Genomic DNA, 27,734 nt, shown 5'->3' with positions numbered 1-27,734 from the left:
ACCTGGCATGTGGCTAGGAGAGAAGTATTACCCCCTTCCCCAGCGTCGAGTGTTTGAGAGCTGCAGAAGAGATGCCTCTGTGTCAGCGCAAGTGCAGCAGGATAGCAGCTACAACTGTGCCGTTTTGTTTTCAGAAATTACAAGCAAGTTTTAGGCATCAGCGAATTCAGCAGTGCAGGTGAGCGGGTAAGAGCTGGTACCCAAGCGAGCACTGGGTCCTCAGGCCGTAGTTTCATGTGCACGTTCAGCTGATATGAGCTCGTACTGCTGTGAGAGGACTGTTCTTGGTTTTGTTTTCACCTTTCCTCTCTGCTAAACCAACACGAGCATTATTGCAGCCATGAAGTGGTCTGGATCGGGGTACTGATACAGCGGAAAACTAATCCAACAAGCAAAAAGAATGTTCAGCTTGGATCCAGGGAAGCATCCCAGCACTCCTGCAAGTCATTCTTAGGCTTATAAAGAGCTGTGTTGGCTTTCTGCTGTTAAAGTGGAGATGTAGTTGTTTCTGCTAAAAAGTCATTAACAATCTGTAAAAGAAAAGTTTACAAGCGTGCCAGAGCATACGCTCTTAAAAAAAAATCTCTTTTTTTACTGTGCTGTATGAACCAAAGGCAACTTCATTAGACTTCACATCCACATCATAATGCAGAGTAGTGTTTTTAAAATAAAAAGATGAGCTGGAGATGCCCAGATGACATTGTTTTGAATAGTTCTGCACCACCGTGACCTTGCAGTTAGGTAGCTGAATACAAACAGAAAAAATGTTGAAGTCCTGAGCATTTAGCTTTCTTATAGGTGGGCTGGTCGAGTATGTCCCAGGGCCCAAGGGTGCCTGTCTGCCGATATATATGTATATATTTAAATACATATTTTAAAATATGTTTTGTACATATAATACTTTATATAGTTTATAAAAAAAAAAACCTGTTTATTATCTGTTCTAACTGAGAATATATGACTATCTCTTGTTTTTTTGTTTGTTTTTTTTTGTTTTTTTTTAAACAAACATGCCAGTATGACTTGTACTTTGTGTATTTGAGGATAAATTGAAACTTTCTCAGATAATCCTTTCTTTTTTTTTTTTTTTTTTTTTTTCTTCTTGGAAACTTCTCCTGCTCTAGCAACACTGTCTTAAATTGCTTATTACTTTCCGTTATTAGTAAACCTTCTTAATTTCCACACACTGTTGCACATGTCCTCAGTGAACAGAGGAGGAAGCTGTACAGGAAAGCAGTTTGGATGTGCATAAACTAGCCATCTACTTTGACTTGCACATTTGCAAAGTTTCTAGGCTGCAGCTTCATTTACACTAAGATATGTCTTACGGGCAGGTCTTGTACAAGTTTTCCCCTAAGGTAACAACAATAATAACTTTCAAGGGGTAAAAAACTGTGATCGAGATGGAGGCAATAGTGCCTTTGCTAGTACCCTTAACAATTCTTTTACACTCTCAAATGGGAAAGAGGCCCAAGTAACTGTTAAAGACAGACTCCTGCTCATTTTCACCTTTATGCTGCTAATCTATTGCGAAGGACCTCCATAGGGTTGAGAATCACTGTCCCAATGTATCAATATTCAGTTTTCAGAAGTGTGGAGAGATTATTTTTCTAAATGCCTGTTTCTGTGATTTCTTTATTATTATTATTATTATTATTATTTTGTAGAAACATTTTAATTAAGCTTTGTAATAACCTCCCTTTGACTTGCCAAAACTGAAGACTAAGGTTAAAATAACCTTGCCATTTGCTGTGACACGAAAGGGCCAATGCTGACATAGCATTTTGCTGGTTTCTGTTGGCTTGGCTGGATGAATTTCATGCTGTGGTTGTATGTGTCTGTTCTTTTATTTCAGCTCCACTTTGTGGCAATATGTAGCATTCCTCAAAAAATGTTTACATTTTTTGCTTCTCCATATACCCAATTAACATGAGACAGCTGATTCCAAAATGTTCACACACCGTTTCCAAAGACCGCAGCAGCGCGAGCGGAGACGTGGTGCGGAAGAAAGAACTGGGCTTGTGCGTTTTTGTTGCTTCCCTGCAATGTGGGAAAGATTTCCCCCCCACCTCCTCCTCCTGTAGTAGGATTTGGAGGATGTGTTTGCTTTGGTAGTTTATTCCACACAGAAAACATTAAAAAAAAAAAAAAAAACATATTCTCCCTGTTCACGTGTCCCCTTGCAGCTGCCCCAGCCCCGCAGCGGCGGCCGGGTAGCTGCCTCACTGGGGCAGCCTCCGTGTTTGCCATCCGCTGACCCTGTGGGTATCAGCCAAGAGGATCTCCAGCCCTCACAGGATGTTACGTTTCCCCCAGGAAGCCTGGTGGGGAGTGGGCGTTTGCCACGTGTTTGTGACGACACGAAGCAGGACCGGGGTGCAGAGCTGCCGACAGGGGACCTGACGCGGGGATTGCCGTGGTGCGGGTTCTGCGGCCGTTCGGGCGCTGCTCGGAGAGGCCGTCGCTCCCTCGCGGCGCTCGTCTCCGGCCGCGCTGGGCGGCTGCTGCCCATCCTGGAGCGCCATTTCCCACATGGCACGGAAGCAAACCGCCAGCCCGTTGAACTCAGAGCGCTTCCTCTGGCATTGGGATATGGAGTTTTCTTTTCTGATTGCTTTGTTGTTGTTGTTTTCCTTTTTGCTTTGTCGTTTTCTTTTTATATTGGTTTAATTTATTTCCTCGTGAACGTGCGGTCGCAGCGTCAGGCACCTCGAGCACGGTACCTTGTGGCCTCACTTTTCTCTTCCTGCTTTTTTCCTCCTCCGCAGATCCCTCATCCTGGCAGCACTGATCAGTCCCATAGTTCCATGCAGCAAGGTTTGCACGTCCCTCACCCCAGCAGCCAGTCAGGGCAGCCATTACATCACAGCGGGCCTCCTGCGCAGCCGCCCCGGCAGCCGCCCCCGGCCGCTGCCGGCAACCATCCACACAGTGACCTGACCTTTAATCCCTCCTCAGCCTTAGAGGGTCAGGCTGGTGGACAGGGAGCACCCGACATGCCGGAGCCCTCGCTGGATGTAAGTCTGCGTCATAACCGTCATCCGCCTGCCGTAGCGTTGCGCTTGCCGCCGGGCGGGAGGGCGGGGGGAGCGGGGCCGGGGCCGCTCGCTCCGCACATGCCATCGTTTCATGCTTGGGTGCGTGGACGTGCTCGCTGCAGCTGAGGGCACCTCCTGGCTTGCTCTGAGGCCTTTCTGTTGGACGCAGCTGCATGGCGCGCGAGCCGCATCCTCTCTCCAGCGCACAGGCAGGCGTCCCCCCGGACAGCGACGCAGGCACCGCAGCCGGGGGCTCCGCGCGCGCCCGCCTCCTCGGACGGGGAAGCGCCGTGGGTGCCAGGTATCGACCTTGGAGTTGTCACGGTGCCTGACCTGGAGGAAGAACCCGGTGGCGGCTCCCCGCGGCGCCTGGAGTCATCCCGGCCTCCCCGGGGCACGAGGGGTCTCTGCTGCTCAGCGCGCTGGTGCTGGTAGATCAGCAGCAAAACCCTTCCTGGACACACATGGAACCACTGCAGAGGGCTTCCCAGCAGGAAAAAAGGCCAGGGGCAGTGACCCTTGCCTCCTCATGAGTATTTAAGACAGCTCATGACTAAGCGAAGATAAATCCATTTCATAACTCAAGGCCAAAAGTAATCTTTGTGTGTCTCACTGTCCGTTCACTAGTGTTGGAAATGAGCTATCCTGAGGAATCCTTCTGGTTGACCAAATATATTGCCGAATTTAACTTTCTTAGCACTAGGGCTGGGTTTTCCTCTGAGCCATGTGTTCCCGTGCTCGTATCTGCTATCTGCTCCAAAGTCTGTTGTGCAATGTAATTTTCCTAAAGAAATGTCCACCATTGTGCTTCAGATTTATATTGGTATCTCCTGTTGGTGTATTCTTGTACGTACCCTGTCGCAAAGCAGCACTGTGCCCCTTAAGTAGGCTCTCAGAGGGAAGGGAAAGGAGGAAGGGGAGCCAGGGATGCTCCAGGTCCTGTGATATTATCTAGGTGGAGAAACTGCCAAATGCACCAGGCTTTGCTGCTGTTTCACACAACAGCGTTGCCTGGAAATCCTTTGGGAACTGGAGGTCATGTGGCAATTAGAGGTCTGCACCCTGAAGGAACCTATTAAGAGGTCAAATTAAATTGTCATTTTCTCTTCATATTAGTATTTAAGTAACGTGAAGCACACTGTTATGCGCCAGGCACTCATTCTCTGGTGAAAAGCACAGCAGAAAACCCTGTGCATTTTATCAGAGCACAGTGGTTGTCACTGATGGAGTCATGCGGGATCCTTAGCAGGAGGCTCAGTTTCTCTTAGGGGAATGAGAAGGTCAGTACTGTAGAAAGCTGGGAGTGGAGTTCTTTGAAATAAGCGTGAGCTGAACTGCGATCGGACAACTTATTTTAATGGGTTTCCCCTTTATGGCTGTGTTGAGGAAGGGGCTGGATGAAATCCCGTGACGAGGTGCGGAAGGTCCCGGGAGCACCCGCTCCTCCTGCCGCCTCAGCGGGAAGGGTCTGCACAGGGGCGTCCGTTCCCGCGGGCAGCCCTCCCTGGGCTCTAGCACAGCCCTTGCTCTCTGCGTGTTCCTCCCCGGGGACACAGGGGTCTTATGGCTTCTGTGCCAGGTCATTAGAACTTGTTATAGCAGGGGAAAATCCTGCTTTTTTAAACGCCTCCTATCTAGTACTACGACAATGACATTTTTGCCTTTCGTGTTATGTTCTTGAAGGAAAGGTGGAGGTGTTTTAAGAAAAAAAATCCTCTGAGATTCAGTTTATGTAAACATGACATCACATGTAAAGAAAATAAAAAGGCTCAAGAAGTATTAAACTACTTTCAACATTTCATGTTTAGTTTATTTAAAAATATATTCATTCGTTTCACATTAAAAGATGAAGCTGCATTTGCATGGGAGTACTAGAAGGATGTAGATGTAATACCAGCATGGTAAGTGTGCAGCAGTCAAGCGTCTAGTTTTTGAGTATTTGAAACCATGGAGTAGCTTGAAGTGAAGCTCTTGTAGGTACTACTGCTTTTATTAAAGCAGTCCGTATCTTCTGTCATGGCCTTAGGAGAACACTGAATGTGAAGGGAGCTTATTACAAACTCTGCCCTGCCACTTTTTAATCACGACACTTTGGCTTTTACCAGGACATGGTGAGATGCAGAACAAACTGCTGTTACAGCGTCCGGTAGTTACGGTTTGCTTGTTACCTGTCAGATCAAAAGCAATCTGAGCAATGTTTGGAAGCAACATTTTCTGTTTGAAACCATGTTAGTAAAACTCAGATTAAAGCCTACCCCTTTCGATAGCCACAGCCCCGAGCCCGTGCGGCTGCCCCGTGTCCCCGGGGCACGCGTGGGGCCCCGCGCTTTGTGCGGAACTAGCCCGTGCGGCTCGCGCCGGCCACGCGGCGCCGGCTGTGGAGTGGGCCTGGGGACGGGGAGGTGGAGCAAGGAATCCAACCGGGATGATAATGCCACTCGTGGGCTGGAAAACAAGCTGCGCAGAGCGTCAGAACCAAGCGTCCGCTGTGTCGTTTTAGGGCGCTGGGTTTGTTTCACTGTCTTCTGATTGATTCAGATATACACATGTGAAAGCAATTTTGCAGGAATGTGCAGTGTTTAATCCCTTTTTTCAACGTTGTGTTCCTGTTATCTGTAATTTTCCTTTTATCTTTATATTTTACAGCTGCTTCCAGAACTCACAAATCCAGATGAGCTGCTTTCGTACCTGGATCCTCCTGATTTGCCAAGCAATAGCAATGATGACCTTCTGTCTCTCTTTGAGAACAACTGAAACCATATGTATTCCCCCATGCCTTTCACTTGTTCACACATGTGTGGCTGCACAGCGAGGAATCTTAACACTCCTTTTCCACAAAAGAAGAAGAAAAAAAACCACCTCACAACTCAATCCAATGGTGCACTCCCTGCTTTCTTCATCTCAGAACTGCTTTTGTCAGCTTCACAGACTGTGAAAGTGCTGGGAGGAGGAAGTACGAAACCCGCAGCAACGCCAGCGCCTGCCGCGCGCCCCGTCACAGCGAAGCAGAGACAGTTGTGCAGCTATTGGAAACCCCATTTGTTGTTCATCCTCTAGAGAGAGAGTTCTGTGATAAACATGGTGTGAAGTATCTTGGCAAAAGCAAATCTTGGCAAGGGAAGAAGAGGCAACAAAATGGACCTGTCTTTAATTGGCCAGTCTCAGAATGTCCTTCCAACGCGTGTTCTTCCATTTTTTTGAAACTGTCTCTCCCCACCCCACTTGCCCTGAACCCCCCTCCAGCCACAGGTTTGTGTTGGAGTAGTTGTCCTGGCCACAGGCTGAAAAAGGAAGTCAAAACACATGTAAAACTCCCAAAAGCACAACTCGTACAGTAGAGTGGCAGCGATAGGGAAGGAACACAAGCCCCTCGGAGGGGGACAGCAGCTAGCCGGCCCGTCCCCAGTGCCGGGGCCCTCACCACATGCAGGCTGCAGCCGTGTGTGTTTGTCTTGGTAAAGTGCAGGAATCTTCGACACCTCTTTGCAAAGGATTCCTCTGTTCAAACACACAGATTGCGGAAAAATAAAACAAAAAATACTTGCAGTTTTTAGCCCTTTTTTGTGGGTTTGGTTCCAAATCAGCACCGTTTTCAGCTGCATTAACACCCAACTGCTGAGATTGTTGTAATAGATCCTTTGGCTCTGTATTCCATACGAAATGGAGAAGCAAGGGAGGGGGGAATACGAAGCAAAGTACTCCGGATTTCCGCCTCCAGCCTTCGTTCCCTCAGCGCTTGTGTCATTCTGTAGTGCACAATCCTTAGCAAGACGAGCTGGGAAGAAGGCAGGCAGCCGATCATGGCAGGATGGATGGCAGGGAGAGCAACATCCCTATCCGCATAATTATTATTACTAATCAGCTTGAAAAGGGGCACTGGAATTGGACAGACATTTTACAACTTCTTTTTTTCTTGTTTCGCTTTGTGTTCTGTTTTCACGACTGTTACAGATAATTCAGGCTTTTTCTTCCCTTCCCTTTTCTTTTTTTCCTTTTTGCCCGTAGCTGCCAGGATGCGATCCTTCCCTCGAAGGAATGGGCATGGGGAGAATGAGCCGTCGATGGCTGCCGCCCTCACGAGCCCCCGCTGCCACAGGCCCCGTCTTGCCCCCGTGCTCTGTGCTTCTCGTGTGGTTGCTTCTCCTGCATGAGCTTCCGCTTGCTTCTGTGCCCATCTCTGTGCTCCTCGTCTCTCTCTCTCTTATAACTTGTGTACAGTAGCTGTGTAAGAAGTGCATGTGTGCCAACTCTGCCCTCGTGGTGCAACATTTCAGCTTTTACCCACTGTACAGTTATTGGTTTAGTTTCTTTTTGTTACTAAGGCAATTTTGGCCCTACACCTTTCCCCTTCCACCAGCCGAATGCCCCTTACCCGCTCGCGACAATATGTTTCCAACGTAAGTGCCAGACAAAATTCTGTTTGCTCCTATCAGTTTGACTCGGCAGTTCCTTGGCCCTTTGTGTTCGGTTTGCAGTGCTGTAAATGGCATGCCCCGTGCTTGCGACTCTCCGTTTGCTTTCCTCACCAAAGTCATATTTGTAAATTCTTTGCGGTTTTTGGTTTATTTTGCTTTTTTTGTTAACGTTTCCACCTACTGCTGTACATGCGTCGTGATATATATATGCTAGTCAGCAGCACCTTGCTGTAGATATTAAAGGAAATGGCGGTTTAGTTCTTTTATTTCCAGTAGGAGTGTTGAACCTGTCAAACATATTATGTAGAGATGGTCCCACACTTATATTTTTCCTGTTTCAAGTTTTTTTAAGAAAGGCGCTGTTCATTATGCAAAATCAATTATTTTAAGAATTGCTATTGTAAATATCTCTGTGAATATTTTAGTATCGTCTTTGATAATATTCAACATTTTCATGATCTGGTTATACTTTTGCTGGTGTTTTTAAATACCTTGTCTGAAGAAAAATATGGGTCCTTTTTTAAAAAAGAAAATTTGAGGGTTCTTTAACAGAATAAGGGAGTTTTTGCCTTTTTTTTTTCCCCCCCACCCCCTTTTTCTATGGATAAATTAGCCCAAATTTCGTTCCCGTTTCCATGGCGAATGGATGTACCTGCGCAGGCGGGGCCCGGCGCTGTCCCGCTCACGTTGTAACAGCAGGCGCTGACCGCGCGCCAAGGCCGGCGGCAGGCGCTGAGGCACCGCGTGCGCATCGCGGTCCCGGTGCTCCCGCGTCCGCATCGCGGTCCCGGTGCTCCCGGCGTCCCCATCGCGGTCCCGGTGCTCCCGGCGTCCGCATCGCGGTCCCGGTGCTCCCGGCGTCCGCATCGCGGTCCCGGTGCTCCCGGTTCGGGGCTGTGGGAGTGGGCGCGGGAGGCGGCCGAGAGGGTTTTATTCTGCCTAGAAGTGTCTTTTTTCTTGCGTAGGCTTGACAAGCTGCGGAGGATCCCCGCAGAGAATTAAAGACACCTTGCTCTAATACCTGGCAATACGGTTGCGGTGTGGTTCTGCTGTCACACAAGCGCTAGGAAAGACCATTCTTCAGTTACAGATGTGTTTTTGTAGCAATTTTACTGTAGTCATTTTCCCTTGTGTTTTTGCTGCGTCGTTTGTAAAGGTATTGGAGTCATTTGCAGGGGTGGCTAATGATAAACCGACTTTATGCCCTTAGAGTTTGGCTTTGGATTTTGTTTTGTTTTGTTTGGGAAGGGGGAGTTTCTTAAGCCATAGATTGTGGAATAAAGTTTTCTCACAATTAGTTGGAACTGGCTGTTCAGATTTTTTTTTTTTTTTTGACTGAGTCTATTTAATGTTCCACCCTCCACTGTTCCCCGAGCAGCTAATTGAAACACCTGAAATGATTTTTCTCTTAAATAAAACATGAGCATTTTAAACCAGGTATGTTAAGGACTGACCACTTGCTAACTGGTAGTGCTTAAAATGTATCATTTAAAAATATCTGTTGGCAAGCATAAAGGGAAAAAATAAAACAAACATAGATATTAGCAATATGTTGGGGGCAGTGTTTGTATCTGCTTCACACAATAATTGAGAAGTTTAAGTGGATGGTTGGAGTTTTTAAGTTTATAGAAATTTTTGGTTTCTAAGCAGAAGTTAGAGATAAAATAGAATTTTTACCCATCACCCAAATGTTGGACATTGAGACAGTTTTAAAACTGTCACCTAAAACCAGGTACTGTATAGTGGATTCAGTATGAAAAAAAACTTCTAAATCAAAATTTAGGGTTTGTCTGTTTATCTTTTCACTGCCATATTAAAGTTTAGAGAAAAAAAAAACTAGCAAATAGGGTAATCACGGTCATTTTCTTTTAAAGCCTAAATACTATATGAAATTCCAGTAGTATTTTTATTCTTCTTTTTGTTTGTTTACTTTTTAATTGTTTCCCTATGGAAGCTCATCTGGGAAAGAACCCACAGAGATCTACAGTTCTGCTGCCAAGACATTATTATAGGACTGACAGATAGACGCCAATGTCGGCAGTGGAGACTCAAGGGACATCTGTACATATGTAAATGACAAATAGAGACATGTTAACAGAAACGCATTCATTTTCCTTGGAATGTGCATTGTTTTTATTTCGCAGGAAAAAAAAAAGCTTGAAGCTCCATCTTATGTGGAAAATGAATCCTGTTTGTTAGCGTTTGTGAAGTCTCAGCATCTGTTTCACTTTCACTTCTGTAATATACTCTGATCCTTTGTTTTGTTTTGTTTTATCTACATGTAATATTTAGCTTACGTGTACTAGTCTATCACCTGTGTATTTTTAGGGTGCTACAGAAATAATGAAGAAAAATAAGGGGATTAAAAAAAAAATTGTAACCAAATTCATACTTTGTACAATTTTTGATATCATGATCAGAGGAGAATTAAAAAAAAAAGTACAATCTGAAGTAACATGCAAAAATGGCCATTGTCTTTGTTTGTACATTGTATGTACAGTACAATGCAATCATTTCATACTTTAAACTGGTCAGAAAAATAATTGTGATTTTTAGTCTTGCAAAACTGTATGTAGTTAGATGATGTGACAACCTAATATTTATCTAATAAATATGTATTCAGATGAAACCTGTATATTAGGTGTTCATGTGGTTATTTTGTATTTAAAGATCAAATTATTTGACTATTGCTAGACATTTATATACTCTGTTGTAACACTGAAGTATTCTCATTTGCTCATGTTATTTTTTTTTTCCTAAATAAATTTGCAAAATTAAGGTCTGGCTAACTGGCAGGTGCTTTGTAAATTTTCAGTCTCCTTTTGAAACAGCCAAGTTCCCCCTTCTGCTTCCCGCTTTGCACGGTAGCTTGCAGGTTACTCGTGTAGGGAGCTGCGCTCGCTGCCGAAACAGGAGGATGGTATGAACAGGGATGGAAAAGGTGCAGGGTAGGAGAATACAGCTTTATTGGCCGGCACAGGAACCCATGAAAAGGTCCCTGAGGGTTTATCAGCAGGTTTAGTGCCTCTCCCGGGGCAAGGGGGCAGGCCGGGCCGCGAGCCGTCGCCGTCGCCGCTCGGGCACGCCGTTCCCTGGCGCCTCGGCGAGCTCCGTCCCTGCCGTGCGCTGCGCTCGCGGGTGCCGGTCACTCGGCCTCGAAGCATTAACGTGTTCAGAGACGGGCGTTAGGCTCTGTAGGAACAACCGCTGTTTCAGTATTAGAGCATCCAATATGGTTACAATTTGCACACAGTAGTGACGCCGCAGCGCACAAATCCTTCCAGCTTTTCCAGTTGTGCTTGGTGGGTGCGTACAGAGAAAGCTGGACGAGAGATCTCTCAACATTTGTTCCTGACTCTCAATTTTTGCTGCCTTTGCTTCCCATTAAGGTAAGGTAAGATAGAGGAGTTACAGGGTCCTCAGTAGTGAAATAGAAAACAGTGTCTATCCTTTCCAGTCACTAATTAATGAGACCTTTATTCTTGGTGTTCTGTTTGTTTCCCTGGAAGCTCCCAGCCAGGCTCGGTGGGGCAGCGTGCAAGCCGGCTTCAGCATGGCCAAGATGGAGGACAAATAACTCCATTGTCCATAAGCACTGTACGTCTTTCGAGCGTGCGTGGAAGTTTGAGAAGGCAAAAACGGGGGAGTTTCTCCCAGATGGCACCATGCGGACTCCCGGGTAGGTATGACTTGTACACCCAGCTCGTGCTGGTGTCTCCCATCCCACATTTTGCCAGTGTTACTCCAGGCATTGCTCTGTCTTTGTGTGATTCCGCACAGCCACGTATGTTTGTATCTGTCTGTGATCCCTGTTGATGGGAATCATTGTTGAGCAGCTCCTGAACGCTCTAAGTGGCCACCATTTTTCTGTGCTCTTCCCAATCAGCACGGATCTCTGAATCTTCTTATTTGTGTTGTCCTTTGCCACGTGCTTATCTGGCCTTTCACAGGAGCAGGAGCCCAGGTCTCCAGCTGGAGACGTGCGCTGGGCACCCCGGCTTTGTTTTCTGTTGGCGCTGGGACTGCCGCATGCAGACAGAGCTGCCTGACTTCCTTTAAAGGAGTGAGCTGGACGGCGTACAAAAAGTTACATAATGTTCTCATTTATCATCCTTCATTGTCTTCATTGTTTTCCTCTTCTGGAGGAATTAATGGTTTGCCCTTTTTTTTTTCTTTTTTGTATCTACCCTTTTGCTTGCACCTGTATTGAAACGGAACACCAGCTTCCCTGTCACTTAAATCCTGATCCATTCAAATCCTCCCGTATTCCCAGTCTCCAGTCATGTACACCTACTTTTCCATTTCACATTTTGAATTGCCACCAGAATGTCCCCTTGTTATAGCTCCCTACTTCCATGTGGCAGGAATCTGCCCAATTCCACACGGGATGCTTCTTCTGTGCCTGTCGCTGGGTCCGGGCGCTCTTCGCATGAGGCCCTTCTGAGAGGATTTGTTATATGGGAACCGACCTCCACATCTGCTGTGGGGTACCTTGTCTCCATCAGTGCATTGAATTTTCCTGCACAGGAGCCAGCCCGTTGTGCTGATTTATTTCTACAGCAAACAGACAATCATGTCATGGCCCCTGCAGGGCCTCGCGGGTCATTTGACGTGGAGGGAGCCGCAGGGTGGTTTACCAGGTAGTGAGTGCTCATTTCCAGAGACTGCCTCCCTAAATTAGAGTAAATTTGTTATTTACCTTTTTCTTTCTGTTAAAAGCATGCTATTTTCTTGCTGCATGTACTAGAAGAGATTAAGCTCTCACCAGATCTGCTTGGTTTTTCTGGGATCTTGTTCCAATTACTGTTCTCAATGTATTTTTTGATGGATGCCATTATATTCAGTAAAGTTTGTTTCTCTAGAAACATGTGTATAGTTTCTCTGTGCTTACGGTGTCTCTATGCTTGTGTGCTTTTATTGGACATTGTAAGAGAGTCAGGATGATAAATCCTCTTTTTTTCTCCTTCAGATCAGAGTGTTGAACAATTCTTTTTTTTTTTTCAATTAACTATTACAACCTAGACTCTTCTGTTTGCCAAAATGCATTTGAGAATAGGTGATAATGTTTATTGGATCTTGTTAGATCATTCTGGAAATGCCGTGTTTCAGTTGTCTCCTGTTCACCTATGAACATATAAACTATTGGGAAAACAGTTACTTCTAACAAACATGACCTGGTCAAACATTTGGAAAAGTTTTGTTGTTTTTGTTTGTTTTTTAATATAAATTGCTGGTAAGGTTCAGTTTTTCCTCATCTGGTTTGGAAAAACTGCTAGAATACCCCCAAGGTTAACAAAAACGTTTTTAATGTAATAGGTAGCAGGATGAATGCTTTTATAGTCATTTTAGGAAACAAAACACAGAACAAGTTTTTGTGTGGGAAGCTCTGAGAACAGACATACCTTGGAAATGAAAACTTTCACCTCTTTAGTCTATCTAAACCATATCATGTCCTAAGCAGTTGTTCATTTTAAAACGCATATGATAATATAGGAAGAAATATTTGATCCTGAGGCTTGTGGGAGGTGGGTAGCTAAATGATTTGGGTACTGCTAAAGGTGATGTGCTCCTTAGAAATTATTTTGGCTGCTAGCTTAAGGCAAATATTCTAATGGAAATGAAAATGCACCCTGTGGTTCCGCATCCTTGTAGGCTTTCCTTTTCCTGCTCTTCCCATGCCCAGATTCTCCGTACACATTAATGCAGCCTGTGATTGCTCCACTGCTTTTTCTTTACTTCTTGGCTACTCCTGAACTTTTCTTATTGAGCCACTTTAACCCTGCTTACTGCATGACTGATTCTTTGTATGGTTTCCCATTTTATATCAGTGTTCCTAGACATATCAAACATCATTTAGTATCCATCTATTTCTTCAGTGTAATTTTTTGAATTTCACTATGTTCTGGTCAGTGGGTGAAATTCCATGGGGGTGGATCAAGGTCCCTTTTTTTTTTTTTTTTTTAATATCTCTGATTCAAGTTTCTAACAACTAGTCTTATCATTCACATTTATAATTAATGCTTGCATTCCCTATGTTCATTACTTCTGTATTTCTCAGAATGATGAATTGCACTAATCTGAACAATTTTAATATACAAATCAGTGCATTTTGGTCTCTACCCACGTACTCATCTAATTATCCAAGTTTGTGCCTAGTGAGAGTGAAAATACCCAATTCATAAAGTTGTGCAGAACATGTTTCTTCATAGTAAATCATAGTTTGCTTGAAATTGTCTTTTCTAAATTTTGGTGATGGTCCCTCTGTGAAGTAGCATTATTTTCATATTGCCGTTACCGGGCTGATGACAGCTGGAAGTTAAAGAAACGTTTTCTTAGTCCTTTTAATGCTAATAAGAATTCTTATGATGAGCTTTTAAATATTTCACTAAACATTTCATTATATGAAAATACTACTCTTCAGTTGTAAACGTGACACCGTTATTAATTAGCGCTTGACAGCCCATTAGCTCCGTTGGTGGGACGTTACGTGTCCAGCTGACTGTCACGTGCAGTTATGTCACCTCCACGTCACGAAGCTCTGCTAGCTAACGCATCCATGTCCCTAGATAGCAGGGAAAGCAACTCGCTGCAGAGCGAGGCTGTGAAGGAGTAGGAAGGAATCAAGGACATTCTGTATTGTGAGGGTTGCTTCCAGGAGAATATTTTATTATAGATTTGTTGTATTTTTGCAGTCTATACAAATACTTGATTTCTGGATGATTTTTATACAAATCGGTGACTGACGCTGCCTAGCCATTTTTAGCTTTTAACCATTGTTGTGAAGTTGTAGAACTAAAAACAAACAGATGTCTCAAAACTGTTGTTAGAAATAGGTTGCTGTAGACAGGGTGATTATCTCGTGCAACGCGCAGAGGAAGCCGCTACCTCAAGGAGTCATTGGTCAAATCTGCATCCAAGACACATTCCAGGAAAACCCCAATGCCGGATTTGTCACGCAGCTGCTTATGGCAAGAGGAGCTTTCAGGAGAGGTCTGGGAGAAGGGAGAGTGGGTGACCATACAGGAAAGGGGAGAATCAAACCCAGGAGTAATAGAGCAATTTTATGAAGCTATAAAAGCACAGCTCTTAAGCAGCAGAGTAAAGGAGAAGGGTCATGAATATATGATAATGTAAGGAAAATAATTTTAGGAAAGGTTCCTATATATTGGTGAAGGAGAAGGAACAGAAAGTCCGTGTGGCTCGGAGCTGGGACCAAGTGCAGGGGCAGCGCTCTGCTGGCGCCCGTAGATGTTAACAGTCGCTTTGCCATGAGTAATTCCCAAGCAATTCCCTTTTCAATAAATGCATCCCAACCCCCAAACTCTCATTTATACAAGATCAAGTAGCAAAAATAATCAATTCCATAAACAGTTCCAATACCAATGTCTTTTGCCATATATTAATACTGTTTCCTTCATAATTATGCAAAGCATCTCCCCCAACACACACACAAAAAAAAAAGCCAAATGATCCATCTTGGCATTCTGGTGCTTTGTAAATCCCACTGGGAGAAACATCTGTATTTGTGGTTACCTAAAAACGCGTATTTTAACCGTCCCGCGTGCCCGGTCAGCTGGCCGGTGCCCCTGGGTAGCTGTCCCTGGCCCGCGTGCAGCGCACGAGCGATCCTCAGGAAGCTGCAAGGTGCCCGGGCGCTGCGCGAGGGCACGCGGAACCTGGCGTGTGAGCGGTGAGGTTCCATACATTGGGCAAGGAGGCTGAGTAATGAATTCCGAGAAGCAATGTCACTCACAGCTTCTGAAGCCCAAATGCTAATTATGGCTGTAAGGAGCATGAGTGGATCAAGGTTTTCCTTGTATGACTATTTGTAGGTAATTAACAAGAAGTCATGTGGGGAAGCCCCCCTTTATGTACAGTATGTGCTGGAGAGAAGGTTCACGTTGCGAGCTGGGTTACTACATGTTCCTAAGAGGAAACATTGATCAGGGAAATATTTATTAGCATTTTTTCTTTTTATCTATATATGTATGGATGTATGCCCTTTGGGCTCTTGTGTGATTTAATTTCTGACTGCAATCACTTGATAAACTGTAAAGCTCTTTCACCATCTCCTGCATTCCAATCGCTATTCTGAATAAATGCTATCACTGCCCGCAGCCCCTCTTCCAGACTAGCCAAATGTTTGAGGAAACCATGACCCTTCCTGCCCGCTCCGTGCTCCGGCAGCTGCCACCGCCCGCCACAAATTCCTGCTCTGCCCCTTAAAATTTATCTGGGTCCCTGCATAACCTTCACGAGCAGAGTCCTTGCAATAACCACAACATGCAAAGGTTTGCAAGTGTTGAAACTGATTCCATGGAAATTTCCTGCATGACGGGATATCACGTGATATTCATGGAAAATCCGCTTAATGGCTGGAGGTCTATAACATGAGTTTTTGTTTGTGCTCCCCATGAAGAGCCTATCAAAGTGTGGTGAAAGTCAATAATTTGGATGAGTTTTAGAGAAAAAAGGTCACTCTTCTGGCTGCTTTGTAGGAAAATGTCATCTTGGCCACAGCTGCTAAGAGGAGCAGCCCAAGATCCAGTAGCATGATTAACCTATATTCCTGCATTGCAAACAAGGAGGCAAACAAGTAGGACAGCTCAACCAGGAATGCAAATTGCATCACCTTCCAACCGTGTGGTGTCTGTCTGATGGAACGGAGCACCATTTAAAGGCCCTTACAATCAAAATTCCCAAATGTAAGTCACCTTTTCAAGCATTTATTCCCTCTGTTACTTTAGAAAATCCACTCTATTTTTAGTCCATCTTCGAAAAATAGTAGCGATATGTACTCATTTACCTCATAGTCTTGTTTATAAAGATGTTTAAGTTGTACACAATTTACCAATATAAAATCCTGGTATTGTATTTCTTTCATTTTCTTTTTTTGTTAGGCAAAAAATTCTCTACTATGACATTGTAATGGTCCTTTTATACATATTTTTTAAAAATATATTTATTTAAGAACTTTTATCAAAAGCATTTTTGCTATTTATCCCCCTGCGACTTCTATGTTGTGTTTTGAGGTTGGAGGAAGAGAGGGAATGATGGAATCTTATTTTGTTGGTGCCAAGTCACACCGATGGCCCTGCTGAAGCCTCTGTCTCAACTTGTGACCATGTTGTCACACTGTTGCTTTCCCTAAGACATGCCAGGTGTACTCATTTTCTAGCCAAATGTTGTAGGATGACACCAATTTATCTTCATGATTGGTAATTCACCTGGCTGTGTGGTGGTAGAACAAAACAGATGGTTCAGTTGCATTATTCTATAAGCCTAGAGAAAATAATTTAATATATACTCCCAAATAAAAAATTGCTACTTGAAGGATAGCATGTTGTGTTTCTCACGAAGGCTGCAAATGAGGGAAATGGTATCTGTTTGCCTTGCCTAAGATCTGCCTGTGAACTATTACCAAAACAGTTCAATGCTGCTCTGCCTGGGCTTCCCAAGTGTGAAATTAAGGCCCTGTTTTCTTTTGCTCACCTTTTGTCTTGTCTATTAAACAGTAACTCCTTCAGGGGCAGAATTGACTGTTATTATAGGCATGCTCCCAACTTAGCACCCAAGTGCTAGTGGCTGTTATAAGGAAACAACACTAAGAAGAGTTTGTGGCTTGTTTGTTTGTTTGTTTTTCTTTCCTTAATAGTCACTGAAGAATAAGCAAATTGATGATTAGCTTACACTAAGCTATTATTTACCCAAATAGGCTGGAAGCTGAGAGGGTATGTCAAGGCAACTAAAAATACACACTGCTTTATCTAGTATAACAGAAAAACAAAAAACTCTGATCACCTGTAGAGTAGCTGCTTATCACTGTACAAAATAAACAGATAATTTGCACTCTTTCATATGAGCAGGATTCTGACAGCATCTTAGGGGCCAGAACTGTGTGAGTTTTCACGATCAGAGCTCTTTGGTGTAGAGTTTCTTATGGGTCATCGTGAAGAAAAAAAAATCCTGAATTGTCTCTTAAAGGCCATGGTAATGCAACAGCCTTAGTGGACGCATATGAGAGACTCCATTGCTGATCATCTTCCTTGCCTTATCTATCACTCAGGTCAGTGTATCCTAGGGAAGTTTGTGTTTTTTGGGAATGCTATGTTTGCTATAAACACCAACTAGAATCTCTCAGCACTAAACCAATGATACTCACAGGTGACTATTTTGTAAGTGATGATATGTTATTCGGGGTAGTTAACAAAGGCTTAGCTGTAAGGAATTTAAGAAGGACCTTATGAGATTAAGCAACTGTGCAATGAAGTGGTAAATGAAAATCAATGTTGATAAACAAAGTAATGTATATTAGAAAAAGCAGTTTTAATGTCCTATGTAAATGGCTCTGTGTTCAGCACTACAATTCCTGAGCAAGATTTGTGTTATGGTAGAGAAGCCCACAAAAATGCCGCTAAATGCGCAACAGCATTTAGGAAGCATGTAGACAGAATAATTAAGGAAGGAATGGAAAACGGGTCCAAAAAAAGCACCCTGCTATTATGGAACTGTATAAACCTACTGCTCACCCCTATCTTGTGTCCTGTGCAAAGATCCCCTCCATAAAATTGGAAACAGCTCAGAGAGGAGCAATAAAGATGATCAGAAATGTGGAACAGCTTTCATGCGAGTAATAATTGAGTAGGCTGTCACTTTTCAGACTTGAAAATAAATGACTCAGAGGGATATGATGGAGGTCTAAAAATCACACACAAGGTAACAAAGGTGGGTGAGAATCAACTGCTCACTGACCCCTGCAGCACAAGATGTAGGGCACAATAAATAAAGCATGTGCAAGCAATATACAGAACGAATAGATGCTTGATGCAACAGGCTACAGGTCTGTGCAAGGTCTAGATCCACTTCATTGCCAAGGAAGCTGCATGTGCTTAGATAGGTCTGAAGAGTGAACGTAGAAAAGAAATGCAATAAGGATTACTACGCACTAAAAATCACGTCCAGCTCAGGAAGTTCTCTGAAGTGGAAACTATAGGAAGTTCAAAGCACTTTATCCTTTAATACACAATTCGCCTGTTTTCGCTCTGCTTTAGCCATTCGTGTATGAGACAGGCTTTTGGACTGCATGGACCTTTGGTATGACCTAGTATGGTTGTGTTATTACAGCCTTCCATACAAGACACCCAGTTGTTCATTTGCTGTCCCAAATCTCTTGACCTGTTAAATCTTCCTCTGATGTCCTTCCACTGAAGTGGCAAAAGATATGGAACTCATTGGAGGTCATTCCTGGCCACATTTTTCATAGGATTTCTCACAATCTTTCTGCAATTGCATGTTGTGGTTCTGCTCCAAACATAAAGTAGCCATTTTCACTACAGTATTTTAGGAAGGGATTTGATTAACAGCTTTTTGAAGGTTCAGTAATGTTATTGAGGAAGCCACTTTTAGCTGCTCTTTTTTGACAACAGAGAGGGTTAAGCAGGATTGCAAGTTTGCTGTTTCTCTTGCAGGGTGCTCTCCTTGTGTGTCTCTGTCGTACAGTGCTCTGTGTTGTATTACTCAAACCCTCATCAGAGTAATTTCATTTATAATAGTGGGAATATGAAAAGCACAGGTGTACAATTACTAGAATCACCTGTGGTTTTCTTTCCTTTGAGGTTAAGAATCACTGCGGGGAGCTATTTTCCTACATTGAAGAGCAATGACTTTTTAACAATGATTGCCTGCAGTACTACTGATAAATGCTATCTTGTCTCAGCAACTTACTGCCTTAAAAGAGCCTATATAAATCTGTATATTCCTTTTAGTGATGTCAGTCTCACATTAGTATTTCCACCCAGGAAGCTGAGGGGCAGGATGACATCACAAGTGCAGAGATGGTTCTGCAGACATGGAACTCCTTCATACCTCACGCTAAGACAAGAGTGGTGCTGAGAGAGCTGATACCTCACGCTAAGGTTAAGAGCGGTGCTGCAAGTACTGATACCTCACAGCAAGGTAATAGTGGTGCTGAGAGCTGATACCTCACGTTAAGGTAGGAATGGTGCTGTGAGAGCCGGTACCTCATGTTAAGTTAAGAGTGGTGCTGACAGCTGATACCTCACGCTAAGGTTAAGCATGCTGCAGTACTCTAAGCACTTGCAGCACTCTAAGCACTGATACCCCACAGCAAGGTAATAGTGTTGCTCAGAGAGCCGGTACCTCACGTTAAGGTAAGAATGGTGCTGAGAGAGCCAGTACCTCACATTAAGGTAAGAGTGGTGCTGAGAGAGCCAGTACCTCACGTTAAGGTAAGAGTGGTGCTGAGAGAGCTGGTACCTCACGTTAAGTTAAGAGTAGTGCTGAGAGCTGATACCTCACGCTAAGGTTAAGAATGATGCTGCAAGTACTGATACCTCACGCTAAGGTTAAGGGTGGTGCTGCAAGTACTGATACCTCAGAGAAAGGTAAGAGTGGTGCTGAGAGAGCTGGTACCTCACATTAAGGTAAGAGTTGTGCTGAGAACTGATACCTCACACTAAGGTGAAGAGCGGTGCTGCAAGTACTGATACCTCGCAGCAAGGTAAGAATGGTGCTGAGGGAGACGATACCTCACATTAAGGTAAGAGTGGTGCTGAGGGAGCCGATACCTCACGTTAAGGTAAGAGCGGTGCTGACAGCTGATACCTCGTGCTAAGGTAGGAATGGTGCTGCAAGTATTGATACCTCACGCTAAGGTTAAGCATGGTGCTGCAAGTACTGATACCTCATGTTAAGGTAAGAGTGGTGCTGAGAGAGCTGATACTTCACGTTAAGGTAAGAGTGGTGCAGACAGCTGATAGCTCACGCTAAGGTTAAGAATGGTGCTGCAAGTACTGATACCTCACACTAAGGTTAAGAGCGGTGCTGCAAGTACTGATACCTCAGAGAAAGGTAAGAGTGGTGCTGAGAGAGCCGATACTTCATGTTAAGGTAAGAGTGGTGCTGAGAGAGCTGGTACCTCACATTAAGGTAAGAGTTGTGCTGAGAACTGATACCTCACGCTAAGGTTAAGAGCGGTGCTGCAAGTACTGATACCTCACAGCAAGGTAAGAGTGGTGCTGGGGGAGCCGATACCTCACGTTAAGGTAAGAGTGGTGCTGAGAGCTGATACCTCACGCTAAGGTAGGAATGGTTGGGAGAGCTGAGCTCTCGCGACAAGGTAAGCGAGAGGGGCCAACGCGCTACGAGTGCCTCTGCTCCTGGACGCTCTGCGCCTGGGGCGGGCGAGGGGCCGGGCTCCCAGCCCGCACGCAGCACCGCAGCCCCGCGGTAGCCCCGCGGTAGCCCCGCGGTAGCCCCGCGGCCGCCACACGGCGCCGGGCGGGGGCGGGGGCTGCGCGCGCGCGCTCCGGCCGTTACGCGGCGCTGCGGTGCGCGGCGCCGCCGCCAGGGGCCGCCGCGGGGGCCATAAAAGGCGGCGCGGCGCCGCGCGCCCCATGCGCCCGCCTTCCGCCCGGCCCGGCATGTTGGCGCTCAGCGCCGCGCGGCGCCTGCTCCGCGCGCACGGGGAGCTGCCGGCGTTGGCGGCCAGCGTCGCCCGCCGCTGCAGCAGCAGCAGCAGCAGCAAGAACCCGCTCGTCTACCTGGACGTGGACGCCGACGGGCAGCCGCTGGGCCGCGTCGTGCTCGAGGTACCGCGGGGCGCGCGGCAAGGTCGGGGCGGGCGGCGGGGCCCCCCGCGCGCGTCGCGGTGTCACCTTGGCGGCTGCGCTGGGGTCGGCTCTGCTGGCGAGCCCAAAGCGGGTTGGAAAGGTGGTAGCTAGTTACTGGCGAACCGCTTGCAAAGTCAAACAGCGCCCTGTGGCGTTTGGGGCAGCTCGCGTTTTGGGGCGAGTCCGTTCCCGGAGAGGGTTTGGCTGCGCTGGCCTCCGTGCGGCGCGTTCGCCACGTGCTGCTGAAAGGGGGACTTACTGCCTCGCTGTCTGCTTTTCTCTCACAGCTGAAAGCTGATGTGGTCCCGAAGACGGCAGGTAAGGCCATATCTGGAGGGTTTTATGCCTTAATTTATGATACAGATTGTGATTTGCTGGGAAAAAAATCTGTTACTTTTAGATGTTATTTCTGTGTTCCTTTCCTGCTTTTTAAATATAAAAATGTGACCTAAGTGTCAAAAATTGTGTTGATGAGGTTATGATTTCTTGTAAGCTTTTTTTTTTCCAGATAGTTCTGCTTTATAATTTGTGAGCAAAGACAGAAGTACATGTATGTTAAGGCTGTCAGTGATTTATAAATATGGTTGGGCACCCATTAGTTTTCATTAAAATCAAACCCCAAAACAAATAGAGAAGGGTAAATCAAATGGATAATGGCCCTTAGAGACTGCTAAGAACACACATGGTTTGTTCTTGTCACTGACTGATCAGTGTACATGTGGTTCTGTTTTTGATAGCTTTTCTCTTCATGTGCTTCCTTCCTCACTGTTTCTAGTGGTCCTGAGAAATTTCCATTTTATTTTCCCTTGTGAATGAGTATCCTATGAGAAAAGCATCCCTTTCCCAATTAATAGAGAGACCGAAAACTTAAAAGGCAGGAAGTGGAGTCTTAGACTTTCAGAATTTTTTGTTGTTGTGTTTTAGTTGAGAAATCTCAGCAAAATGGAAGTGAGAGCGACAAGGATTGCATTTGTAGCTGGTTCTGAGGATAAAAACAAGTTTTGTTTCCTCAGCTTTATATTAAACTGTTTTTCAAAGATGAAAACAATTAAAAGATCAATAATACCCTAAAGGTATAATAAACTTTTTGAAGAATTTGAAGTCAGGACCTAATTAACTTGCCTGAATTTGAACACATTACATGTAAAGTGTGGCAACATACTACTCCTGCCTCTTGTTTTCACAGAAAACTTCAGAGCTCTTTGTACTGGTGAGAAAGGTTTTGGGTATAAAGGATCCACATTTCACAGAGTGATTCCTTCATTTATGTGCCAGGTAATGGATTTCTTTTTTTTTTTTTTCTATGAAATTTTCATATGTTTTATGTAGGTAGATAGCTGTAGAATTAGCTGGCTAGGCCGGTAGTAACACCTGCTATAACCTTGGCTACCTACAGAATAAAGACAGGAGTATGGCTTGTAATTCTGATCTTTGCTCTGTGGCTGTTGCTTAGCATGTCATTTGTACAAGCAAATGCAAGTTCTATATGGAGTGGCTTAAAACTGACTTGAGGCTCTGGGTTTTTATAGAGCAGTAAACTTTATTATGGGGCATATTTGGCCAAGTGGCACTTGGGAGAAGCTTGTGTGTAGAATTGCAAACAACCTTGTGCTGTAAGTGAGCTAAGGAAATAATGCTTCTACTTTGTATTCTTAGCAGCATAATCTGTTCAGAGCAGATAGGGGTTTCAAAATGTGTGTGGTTTGTGGTGCCTGTGTGTGTGGCTTTTTTCTTCTCTCTGATCATCTCTCTAATTGGGAGGAGAAGAGGGAAGGGAAGCCAAGTAGGCTGAGATATATTTTAAGGATGGCAAACCTAAAGAGGATTTTGTTTGTAAAGGTAATTCTGATTGAAAAGATGAATGTTTTTAAATTCTTATAAAAAGGCTATGCTTAACAGCAGTTTTCTGTTTGCTTGTTTACTTTTTTATGGGAGGAGAGGGAGAAGACTTCTGATTATTTTGATTTTCAAACCCACAGTGCTTTTGGCAGGTGGACAGGATTTCTGTCACTGCAGTGCACTGGATTGTATGATTCCTGGTAACCCTGCCTTCCTTAAAAGAAACTAGTTTTTAACAGTGTTGCATTGTAGAATGGCTTTGAAAACAGCTTGAGCAGTGGTAAACACATTTTCTTTTTTAAGTCATGACCTTGGTGTCCCCCTGTTCATTTATTTAAAGTTTAAAATAGACTACTCTGAGCAGGAGGCCTGTTATCATCCTATGACCTATTTATAAGAAGAGAAAGGGGAGAAGTGTGCTGTAAAAGACTCTTCTTGCATTTGAAATGCAAACCAGGTTTTTAATGTGCTGAGACAGAGCCAAAGTGCTGAAGTCTTACTGGTTTCATAAAAAAAAATATATATATAGTGATAAATATACAAATCCCAATCTCAGTTTTGCCAGTTCAGTTCATACTTATGAAGTTGTGTGTAAGCAAGTCTGCATTTCCTGCCTGTTTTGTCCCCACAAATGTAGGCGGTGGACTCCTATATGAGGAGATGATAAACTAATGTTTGTTGTTGTATTAATTGCATAAGTGGAAAGAGTGTCATCGGTTTCAACTATTTTAAAGCAGGACTAAACAGGAGAGGCACCCTGCTTGTTGGGGTGGTGTGTTAGTGTGATTCAGGGTGCTGGCATGCCCTAATTGGTACTGTCACCTGCAGGCCCTGACTGTTCAGGTGCCTCTGAGTGACACCCAGCGTGGGGTTTCGCAGGACCTGTGGGAACATCACATGTAGGAGATGGCTCAAGGTGACATCAGGGAGGTGACCATCATGTGAAACACTGGGGATGGGCTCTTGGTCACCAGGGGGTAGTGTTGCTGCTGGGAGAAGGCCACAGATTGCTGGAAGTGAAGTCACTGGTTATTACTTGCAACAGGTGGTTGTTTTCAATAGTGCAAGTCCTGATATAAAATAATTCCTGAATGCTAGTAAAGTTAATAGTTGGTTCTGTTTCAGGGTGGTGACTTTACAAACCATAATGGGACAGGTGGAAAATCCATTTATGGCAGCAGGTTTCAAGATGAAAATTTCATACTGAAGCATGTAGGACCTGGTAAATCATCATATTTTTTATCTTACTTCTGATGACTATGGCATATAATGATACATTGTCATAAAGAAATATTTAAAGGAATAGGTATTTTAGATATGTGGGACAATTTGTAATTACAAAGATATTACTGAGGTTTAGCATCACTAGTGTGACTAGTGGCATAAGTCTGCTCACTGTAGGTGACACTGCCACTTTGTGCTTGACTATGCAAAATAAGTAAAACTAGCTTGTTTTACTTAAAAAAAAAAAAATATTACGAAGTTTTAACTACTGCTTTTAACCAACTTAAGTCAGTCTGGAATTTCTTATCTACTACTTAACACAGGCAGGTCCTTTTAAGCTCAAGTTAAATCTTTAAGCTTTAATGGAAACTCATCCATAATAACATCTGATTGAATCTATAGCCTGATTTGGATTGTTACTCTTTCATACCAAGAAAGTGCTGCTATTGAGTTTTGAGCCAGAGTGAAAGTTACCTGCTATTAATCCAGTTCCAGATTTGTACAAGTACATACAGTCAACCTCGTTGTCTTGGAGAAAGTAGCAGAGAGGTTGGGCTGGATGGAATAATAAAAGATAGGAAGAGGTCAGCATTAGAAATAGATGGGAAACAATGTGACCGTTGCCTCTGTGTCTAGTGCTGATGTTACTGTTAGCCTGAATCTGTAGTAGAAAACTGTCGTCTTCCCTGCAACGAGACCAATGTAATAAGCTGCTGCTCTTCCAGGTGTCCTTTCAATGGCCAATGCAGGACCCAATACCAATGGATCTCAGTTCTTCATCTGCACTGCAAAAACTGACTGGTAGGTTTAGCCCCATAAGTCAATACCTGGATCCAGAGAGTTTGGAGGGGTTTGGTTTGTGTGTGTTTTCCACATTACTTGACTTATGAAGGAAATTATATTGTTTGGTGCAAAGTGAGAGGAGAGCAGGGAGGGTAACAATTTGCTTTATAGAGACACTGTGCAATGTTGTCTCAATTTCACCTCCCCTGTTTTGGGATGTAGTGGTCTGCTTCTGGCTTAGCTTACTTCCATTTCTTTCAGTGCTGTGCTCACCCTTATCAAGATTTTCCATTTTCTAAGTATAAAGTGGAACCTGGTGAATCTAATGGCCTGTTACAGAAATTAAAAAATACTGAATTTAAGTAGTTACCATTAAGTTCATGACCTGGAATCTCTCTTCTAAGATTCATTCTAAAAAAGGTAATGTTTGCAGCAGAAACTGAAGATATATGCTATGCTGTTGAAACATTTACAGGGTTTCAGGAGTGCATTTGCAGCATCGGTGTGGCATTCAGAGCATAACCTAGGTTATTGCCACATCCTAGCTGCCCATAGGATATTCATTGTTCCTTCTGTTGTCTGGAGCAATATGGAAAGCTTTAAGCAATGGGTTTCAAGCAAAACAAATCTGCTATCCCTCATAAGGATCATGTGGTCCAGAGCTAAATTTTTTTGGTCACTTGCAAAGTAGTTTTTTCTTTTTTCTTAATCAGAGATGATCAGCAGGCGACCACTGTTAAAGATCTGCTACTATACTTTCACAGAGCTTAGTTTGGTTTGGGCTTTCTATTATTATTTTAAGTAAATCTGCCTTTGTTATTTCTGTTACAGGCTAGATGGAAAACATGTTGTTTTTGGGCATGTAAAGGAAGGAATGGATGTTGTGAAGAAAATTGAGAGCTTTGGCTCAAGAAGTGGGAAGACCTCCAAAAAGATCGTCATTACTGACTGTGGCCAGCTGTCATAACCTGCTACCTACTACTCAGGACAACTTAAATACTGTGAAAAATGATTTATAAAACATTTCTGATCTCCTGAGCAGCACCTATGGGGCCATTTACCCTTGGACCTTTTTATCATTAACATTTAATTATGGGGCTATTTAACTTGGTCCTGTTTTTATACTTCTGTTGAATGGTACTAATTAAAAACGATAATCAAAACGCTCTAAATGAGCTACCTTGGAAGAGATTGCTGCATTGGTTTGATAAAGAGCCCAATCGCATTTGAAAGGAAGTGGTTACCCAGAAACATATGTTACTGCAGTGTTGGTGTTATTCTTAAATTTTTGGATGATTCAGCTGTTAGAATCAGTGGTGGAGTTGGCAACTAAATCAACTGGTCAAGAACTGTCTGCTTTCTTTGGTGCCAATAAATGGATACTCTCCTGTATGTCTCATTGGAAAACTGCATTGTCTGGTGTTCTTAAGGCTATCTGCAGCAGGACTGACACACTGTTTCCAACTAAATATAAATTTGAGTCCATTTAAGCTAGTATAATCAATGTGTATAATTGTTGGGTTTTTTATGCCAATTAATTTATGTAGTCTCAGACCACTGATTCCTTTTAAAATAAAGTTTTTTCCATATCTGCTTTAATGGAGCAATTAAGTAAGTTCCTTAAAGCGGAGTCAGCCCTACTGTCGCAACTCTACCTGTTGATAAGACTGTGAATTAGCCCAAACTCATCATGGGACTTTTTTTAATTGGAGCTGTGAACTGAAATACTGCTCTATTCTAAAGCCTAATTCTGTGAAGAATACAGCACAGCTCTCAATAGTACTCAAAGTAAATGCAGAGTATAATGATTTTGCTTGAAGCTAAATTTTTCCTTTTTTTTGTGTGTGTGCTCTGTGAACGTGAAGCAGTTTGGGAATTATTTCCCAGGGCTCATAACAAGAGCTATAACTCACCATGTAATCACAGAGCCTCCCTGGTGCAGCAGAATCAGAGGGGTTAATCTGCAAGTGAAAGAATTGGGTAAATGCATTTCATTTACATTACTACTATATCTTGTGTGGAGCCTTTGAGCAATAACAGACACTAGAACTTAAAAATATCACTTTTAGAATCACTAAAGCTGCAAAGTGTTAATGCTATGGAGGGGGGAAAAACACATACTTGAATATTTTTATGTCATTTTCTTCCTGTTACTGAAGAGAAAAATAAAATATGAAGATTATTTCCAAATTTGAGTTTGTTTATATTGCATTCTGGTAATACATGAGTTTAAAATTATTTTGCACTGGATTTTTTTTTTCACTGGGAGCTGCATGTGTCTGTCTGTAAGGTTCTATTCCATGTGTAATTTTACAGAAAATGGAATTGAAAAGCTTTTTTTATTCTTTCCACACTGTTTACTCTTTCTTTGCAGTAATTCTGAAATGGTAATTTGTGCTTTTATTTTGCCTTCACTGTGGAAGTAATGGATTTTTTTGTGTGTGTTTCCTTAATTTGTATATGGAAAGTAATTAAAAATGCTTCTGTAAAAAAAAAAAGTTCTGTTGCTTTCTTAAATAAGACTTGAAAATGAAGGTGGGAGGAGCTGAAACACATGCTTATTCTTTTCTGTCTGCTTTGCCTGATCCATTGCTGTTAGGATGCTGTGGAAAAGTAGATCCAGGAAAATAATTACTGACAAGGCACAGCACCATTATGCAGTTTGACAGCTTTACCTGTGGCAGGATAACGTTGCTTCTAAGTTCATCTTCCAGGTGTCCTCTTTGTCTTACAAAAAGCCCCTAGTAGAAGAGAAGCCTCCGTCTGCAGCCCAAGTTCAGCCTTCGGGACGGCTTCAAAAGCTT

The 27,734-nt window shown here is 43.7% G+C and overlaps 2 protein-coding genes across 4 annotated transcripts in view; both read left to right on the top strand.

The window, feature by feature from the left end:
• ZMIZ1 (zinc finger MIZ-type containing 1) overlaps positions 1 to 6,214 on the top strand; it is a 249,833-nt gene extending 243,619 nt beyond the window's left edge. For 2 of the 3 annotated variants that reach the window (XM_088526383.1, XM_088526382.1), the window contains exons 21-22: positions 2,769 to 3,017; positions 5,685 to 6,214. In XM_088526383.1, coding sequence (XP_088382509.1) covers positions 2,769 to 3,017; positions 5,685 to 5,792 — 357 coding nt within the window. In that variant the 3' untranslated portion in view covers positions 5,793 to 6,214. The remainder of the gene's footprint in view (positions 1 to 2,768; positions 3,018 to 5,684) is intronic. The other variant, XM_088526384.1, reaches the window with a different exon arrangement.
• A 14,681-nt stretch (positions 6,215 to 20,895) lies between these two features.
• On the top strand, positions 20,896 to 26,021 carry PPIF (peptidylprolyl isomerase F). Its single transcript, XM_088526381.1, has 6 exons — positions 20,896 to 21,063; positions 21,372 to 21,402; positions 22,271 to 22,359; positions 24,049 to 24,145; positions 24,873 to 24,948; positions 25,762 to 26,021. The coding sequence occupies exons 1-6, from the start codon at positions 20,896 to 20,898 to the stop codon at positions 25,895 to 25,897; spliced, it is 597 nt and encodes a 198-aa protein (XP_088382507.1). The 3' UTR covers positions 25,898 to 26,021.
• The last annotated feature ends 1,713 nt before the right edge of the window (positions 26,022 to 27,734 follow it).

Source organism: Tinamus guttatus, unplaced genomic scaffold (assembly GCF_059628265.1).
Source record: "Tinamus guttatus ecotype Peru unplaced genomic scaffold, ASM5962826v1 Tinamus_guttatus_pri_ptg000246l, whole genome shotgun sequence".
NCBI lineage: Eukaryota > Metazoa > Chordata > Aves > Tinamiformes > Tinamidae > Tinamus > Tinamus guttatus.
Note: the sequence above shows the minus strand (reverse complement) of the source record. Positions and strands in the feature narration are given on the sequence as shown.